General features: G+C 42.4%; 1 protein-coding gene across 1 annotated transcript; it reads right to left on the reverse strand.

Moving 5' to 3' along the window:
• Positions 1-758: 758 nt before the first annotated feature.
• LOC121240778 lies at positions 759-2,223 on the reverse strand. Its single transcript, XM_041138315.1, has 2 exons — positions 2,087-2,223; positions 759-1,965 (listed from the first exon to the last, which is right to left on the reverse strand). Exons 1-2 carry the CDS (start codon positions 2,221-2,223, stop codon positions 759-761), a joined length of 1,344 nt encoding a protein of 447 aa, XP_040994249.1.
• Between the last annotated feature and the right edge of the window lie 4,265 nt (positions 2,224-6,488).

Here is a 6,488-nt window from a genome sequence, read left to right on the forward strand (position 1 = left end):
TTCGGAGGGCACTGAAGAAAGGAAGGCACCGGTCGGTTGATCTGGTTCTTGAACATTTTGTTGACCAGGCGTTGGTATGTGGCTCCCGCATTTTTTAGATCGAACGACATTGCCGTATAGCAATAAAACCCTCTATCGGTGATAAAAGTTGTTTTATCTTCGTCGCCGGGACTCATCCTTATCTAATTGTAACCAGAGTATGCATCCATAAAGCTAAGTAATGAATGTCTGGCCGTCGAATCTACTATCAAGTCAATCCTTGGGAGAGGAAAACTGTCATTCGGACATGTTTTATTCAAGTCGGTGAAATCAACACACATCCTCTACTTCCCACTTGCTTTCTTCACCAGTACAACATTAGAGAGCCATTCGGGATAGTAAACTTCCCGAATGAAACCCACAGCGAGGAGGCGCTCCACTTCCTCAGCTATAGCTGCGTATTTCTCTTCACTGAAACTGCGGCGCTTCTGCTTGACCTTCTTTGCATCAGGGTTTACGTTGAGCCGGTGCTCTATCACCGAGCCATCGATACCCGGCATTTCTTCATGGCACCACGCAAAGACATCGCGTTGCTCCAGAAGCAGCTGCTTCATAGATTGGCTTAACTCTTTGGACATTCTGGATCCCATTCGTACCGTCCGCTCCGGGTCCACAAAATCCATTGGCACCAAGACTAGGGGTTCGTCGGGCTCTGCTTGTCTTAGCGCTTCTTCATCCCTCACTTCGCGGTCCAACTCGGTCACCGCAGTAGATGGCGGCTAGACTACCCCTTCGAGTCTCGCCTGTTCTTGTGCCTCTCTGTTTTCCTCCTCCTGCTCTTGTCCTGTCCGAACGGGTGGCGCTGGTTTGGCAGCTTGCCTGCGGCTTGATGCTAGAGTCTGTATGATTACCACCTTTGACTTCATCTCCCTGGTATAGCAGTCCCTCACAGCCTGTTGTTCACCTCGCATCTCTCCTACCCCGCATGCGGTGAGAAATTTTACTTTTAGGTAGTATGTAGAAGTGACAACCTTTATTTGGTTCAACAACGGTCTCCCAACTATCACATTGTACGAGGAAGGGGCCTTGACCACCAGGAAGTCTACCATGAGGGATGTGGTTTTGGGGGCCATGCCTACTAGTACGGACATGGCGATTGCACCAGCTGGCTGGATGGCATCCCCGGTGTAGCCTTTAAGGGGCATTGGTGCTGGCCGTAGCCGGTCGGGAGAAATTCTCATTCTACTGAAAGCTTCCCAAAAGAGGATGTCTGCAGAACTGCCATTATCGATCAATACCCTCCTAGTCCGATAGTTGGCTATCTGTGCCATCACCACCAACGCGTCGTCATGAGGTCGTAATAAACCCTCCCCATCCTCTTCACTGAATGTTATTAGGTGTTCCCTGGAAGGGTCTTTGCGGTGCAGTCGTTGGGTGGAGAACACTTCTCCGTACCTGGCCTTCCTTGCATGGGCCTTCTGAGCTGAGGAAGTGGCTTCCCCTGCATACCCCACGGCTATGGTGTTGATCTCCCCTACGGGGGGTTCTTCCCTTTTAGAATTTCTTTGATGCAGGTCCTCTTTACAGGAGTGTGTAGTCTTTCTTCTGCCAGGACTTGCATTTTTCTTCCGAACAGAACCATAGCCTTTGCGAACTGGGCTATAGCTTCTGCTGGCTGGATCCCGACTTCCCCGAATGGGACTTCGGTCCCGGCTTTTCCAAATGGGGCTCCATTCTTGGTTTCTTCGGATGGGACTCTGGTCTTGATTTCTCCAGGAGTTAGGGCGATATTCTCGCCGTGACTCACTCCTTTCATCATTGCGCCGGCCGGTTCGGGTCTTCGGATCGTCAAATCTTCCCCATTTCGTATAACAATCTTGGGTGTTGTGCCCACTGCTTCTGTGAAAGGAATAGTATTTGGGTGGCGACGGACCCTGTCTCCACTCTTCCTGTAGACTTAGGTTCCTTTCCGCTTCTACTGCTAAGCTAGAATGCAAGCGTGGAGCATGCTTCCCTTTGCCTTTGATTTCATGAGCCCTTTTCGAGCGGACCCCTCAGTCTGCCTCTCGACGTAGTTCCATTGTTTTCTTATCCGCCATTTATGTACCCATCCGCCCGGTCCATAAACTCCCTCAAAGTTGACGGTGTCTTTCGGGCGATCTCCTCCATAAATGGACTACGGGGCCAGACTCCTCCCAATAATGTTGCCAACATGATATTTTCATCTTGGTCGTAGGTTGTCATTTCTTTCTTTGTTAAAACAGAAGAGGTACGACTTAAGACTCTCGTCACCTCTCTATTTGACAGTTAGCAGGTAGGCAGCCGGCCTTCTCCTCATCCGGCTAGCCATGAACTGCGTCAAGAACCATCTTGCCAGTTCATTGAAGCTGTCTACTGTTCTAGGCAGTAAAGAAACAAACCACACTCGTGCCGCCCCCTTCGGGGTGAGGGGAAATGCCCTCCATGCTACCTCGCTAGAATAACCGTGAAGAGTCACGTGGGCTTTGAAGGTCTCCAGATGCTCCAACGGGTTTTTTATTCTTGCATTGGCTTCCATATGAGGGACTTTAAATTTTTGAGGTATCGGTACCGCTAGAATCCCGATACTATACAGCAGTCCTGCAATGGTGAGCACTTGATTCACCGTGGTGGGTTGACCTATCTGTTTTGCTACTTCCATCTGGATCTGTAGGTTTATCCTATGTCGCTCTTCTTCCGCGGTGACTGGGTTAGGTTGAGGGTGGTCCCCAGAATGATGGCTTTGTTGGTCCGCTTCAGTTTCTTTGACATTCCTTCGTAACACAATATTCTCCTGCCGGAGGGTCTCCATATCCGCCATGAGCTTCTTTATTGCTTCGTTTTGTTGGTTAAACCTTGCTTCGAAAGCTTCAGACTGCATCCTTTCACGCTGTGAATGCTGGGAGCGGGTTGTTGCCTGCATACGAAGGACACGCTAGTTATGGGATAACAGAGATCCCACAGACGGCGCCACTGTTGATGTCATATTTCGCAAGCCTGAGCAACTTCTCACCACCGGTATCCAAGCACGATCCTGCACAGCCAAAACGGAGAGGGGACCTCGAGGTCCGTTAATTCTCCAATGCTGAAGTTAGTGTCTTGAGAGGAAAGATTAGGAAGAGAAGACAGAAAAATAGATAGAGGTGAAAATATATTTTTTTATCACCTTATTCGCAGCTGGGTTGACCCTTATTTATAGTTACCGTTTAGGATTCCCCCATAGCGGGGCGTTGCATTGCGCTAGGGAATGTATCCCGCTTAATTCACTACCGAGCAGCTTTCATGTGGTTACTTTACCGAGCAACGATGGAGCAGCGATGGCCTCAGGCCCTCTTTACTCTTTACTCTGGTTTTGGACCGCATTCAATGTTGTACACTCTGCACCCCAGGGCACATTTAATGCGATATGGACTCTGTTCTGGGCTGCATTAAATGCGACGTGATCTCTGTTCTGGACCTCATTAAATGCGATGTGGCCTCTATTCTGGGCCGCATTAAATGCGACATAGCCTCCGTTTCACGTCTCTTCTGTCTGGTGACGCACGTCATTCTTCCCTTTTCTCTTGATCTTCCTCTAGATCTCTTGCCCCAACCCGAATTTCCTGTCCATATTTTGGTTCGGGTTGTTTGTTTTCTTTGTTGGGGTTTGGGTGTCCGGGCTGGGCCTTATTGTTGGCCCAGCTCCCCACCACGAATTTCCCCTCTCTGCTATCCTGGGCTCGAGGTAATATTTTTTCCCCCACCACAGCCGTACAATTGATTTTAATGGATAGGAGAGAGAAAAAACATTAAAAATAATGTTTGGAGAGTGAATAGTACTTGATCTTCAAACTTGAAGTACTATTCATAACTATGTAAAAATTTGGAGATTCATAAGTCAATGTAGATGAATTTAAAGACATATTATATATAAATGAAGATGAAGATAAAGATGATCAATAAGCCATTGCTAGTGCTCTCAGTACACAAATTCTATATCTAAGCTAGCGAGTGCATACTCACTCGTGCCATGCTAGCGTGAAGAATTGCACTGATCACATGCACATGATATGTGACCGTGAACAAATACAATAAAAGTATAAAGTTAGTGATAAATGGCTATGCGCAGAGAGAGTGAACACGTAATGTCCATCCCCAAGACCATATTTAGGTCCTTTGAAAAGTGCATGTGGTTTTTAATTTCAAATTAAAAGATACATCACTACAATAAAAACATTAAGCAAAAATATCGCCCTATAAAAAAAACCCTTTGGGAGCCATTCTCTCTCTCTCTCTATAAGACTGTATCTTTGTCCCTATTTTGATTTTATGAGATGTTAGGCTTAGGGTTTGTATGGTTGTTTTGGATTTGAAATTTTATGAGTTCTTTTCCTTCTTTTATTTTGTGTTTTTGTTGTGATTTTTTGTATTTATCAGTTGTGGGTATTTTCGTTGTATGATAGACGTTGTTTTTATTTTGCTTTTGTTGTAATAATTTCCTCATTTATTAACATAATTCAAAGGGTAAAACTGGAACCATAATTATTATATATATAATATATGTGAAGTTAAATATAAAAAAGGGGGTTGTTTTGTGATAATGAAGAAGAGATTCCCACGGGACTTCATTAATTAATGAATTTCATCTCCTCGCTCTTGCTCTTGCTCTTGCTTACTAAATATGTGTATCAAATGTGCCCACTCATATATTTTTATTTTTTTAATGGTTAAATAAGTGATTATTAGTAAATTTGTATTTTTTTTTCTTAATAGTTAAGGATATTGTTTAAAATATGTTTAAAGAAAAGAAAAGAAAAATAAGAAAACTCATTTGTACTAGTGTGCAGATTTGGTGGGCACATTTGGTAGGTACCCTAACACTATTCATAATTTTATGTTTTATTATCATTGTAAACATTCTATTATTGTTATTATTATTATTATATTTTTTTAAACTCATTTTCACTCACATTTTCCCACAGGCTTCCATTTTCTGAATATGATAATATACGGCGTATTATTCACATATAGATCTTCCCCTCTAGGCATGACTTTGAGACCAGAAGTGTTGTCCTTACAATCTTTTGGGAATCGAGATGCAGTAAGAAAAGCGAAGATGGTGTATGCATCTTGGCTTTTCTGGATAGATGGTGTATACATCTTTTGGGTCCCAACTGATGAATCCAGAAAAGCGAAGATGGTGTGTATGCATCTTTCGGATCCCGACTGATGATCAACATCTTTTGGTGTATACCATCTTTTGGTGCATCTTTTGGTGTATACCATCTTTTAGTGCATCTTTTGGTGCATCTTTTGTGTATACCATCTTCGCTTTTCTAGATGCGAAGATGGTGTATACATCTTTTGGGTCTCAACTGATGATCAAGCATCTTTTGGTGTATACCATCCAAAGGGTCCCAACTGATGATCGATCAAGCATATATATATATATATATTTATTTTGGTAAGTAAGCTCACAAGTTTCAGCACTTGTTATCATTGTAGCATGCACACAAATTGAGTACTGTCTCAACCAGCGTTATTTGTGTTCAATAAATGCGAAGCAGATTGAATTTCCGCCACTGCTTAATGAAAAGTTTATATATGCCAATATATAGGGATGTAAAAGTTTCAGTCTGTACCAAAAAAATACCGTTCGGATTGAATAGTACTTCGGTCCAGATCAGATCGAGCTTGAAATTTGTTTAGTCAATTTTGGTCATTTATTTGTGGGATCAAAGAGATTTCAGTTCCGTCTTGAGATCTACGATTTTTAGACCAGACCGGATCGAAACTAAATAAACAATATATATATTTAAAGTATTATATTCATACATACTCTACTATTTATACTTAATTAAAGTAATTAAGTTTTTTTTTTTTTTAAATACTTAAGTTGGAAGCAAACATTAATATTTATGGACAATGAAGTTATTTGATACATAAAAAGTTAAAATTTTAATTTTTAATATAGGCCATTATTAATGATTATGAATACTAAAGTGTAAGTTATGTTTGGGGCATCAACCAAGACATGAACTCCACACTTCTTCACCCCAGCAAATGCCCCTAAATTAAAGGAAAACTCGGTTACAAGGAGTATGGTTGGTCGGTTACAAGGAGTATAGGCTAACTTTCAATTTCCAGGTCAACAATTCATCGATTCTAAAGGTGACAACCGATCGATCGATTCTAAAGGATAAACCACGCATTATCATCGACGAATTGATGAGTGCAGGACCACCAACAGAAATCCATGCATTTTTTGGAAGTAGCAAAGGTAGATCAATTCATCCATGCATTTTTTTCGTGGGTCCAAATATTAATTCCATGCCACCTGTAGTGAAACCGCGTTCTAAACGCTTGATCATCAGTTGCATGACATGAAAACTGAGATTGTTTTTCAAACCCTCAAGTTAATATAATGTGGTTTATATAATGCATGAATGGTAGGTCCTAATTTCGTTAAGAAGTTAAGCTTAACTTCCTGTCTCTGACATGCACTATCCTGG

Source organism: Juglans microcarpa x Juglans regia, chromosome 7S, assembly GCF_004785595.1.
Source record: "Juglans microcarpa x Juglans regia isolate MS1-56 chromosome 7S, Jm3101_v1.0, whole genome shotgun sequence".
In the NCBI taxonomy this organism is placed as follows: Eukaryota; Viridiplantae; Streptophyta; class Magnoliopsida; order Fagales; family Juglandaceae; genus Juglans; species Juglans microcarpa x Juglans regia.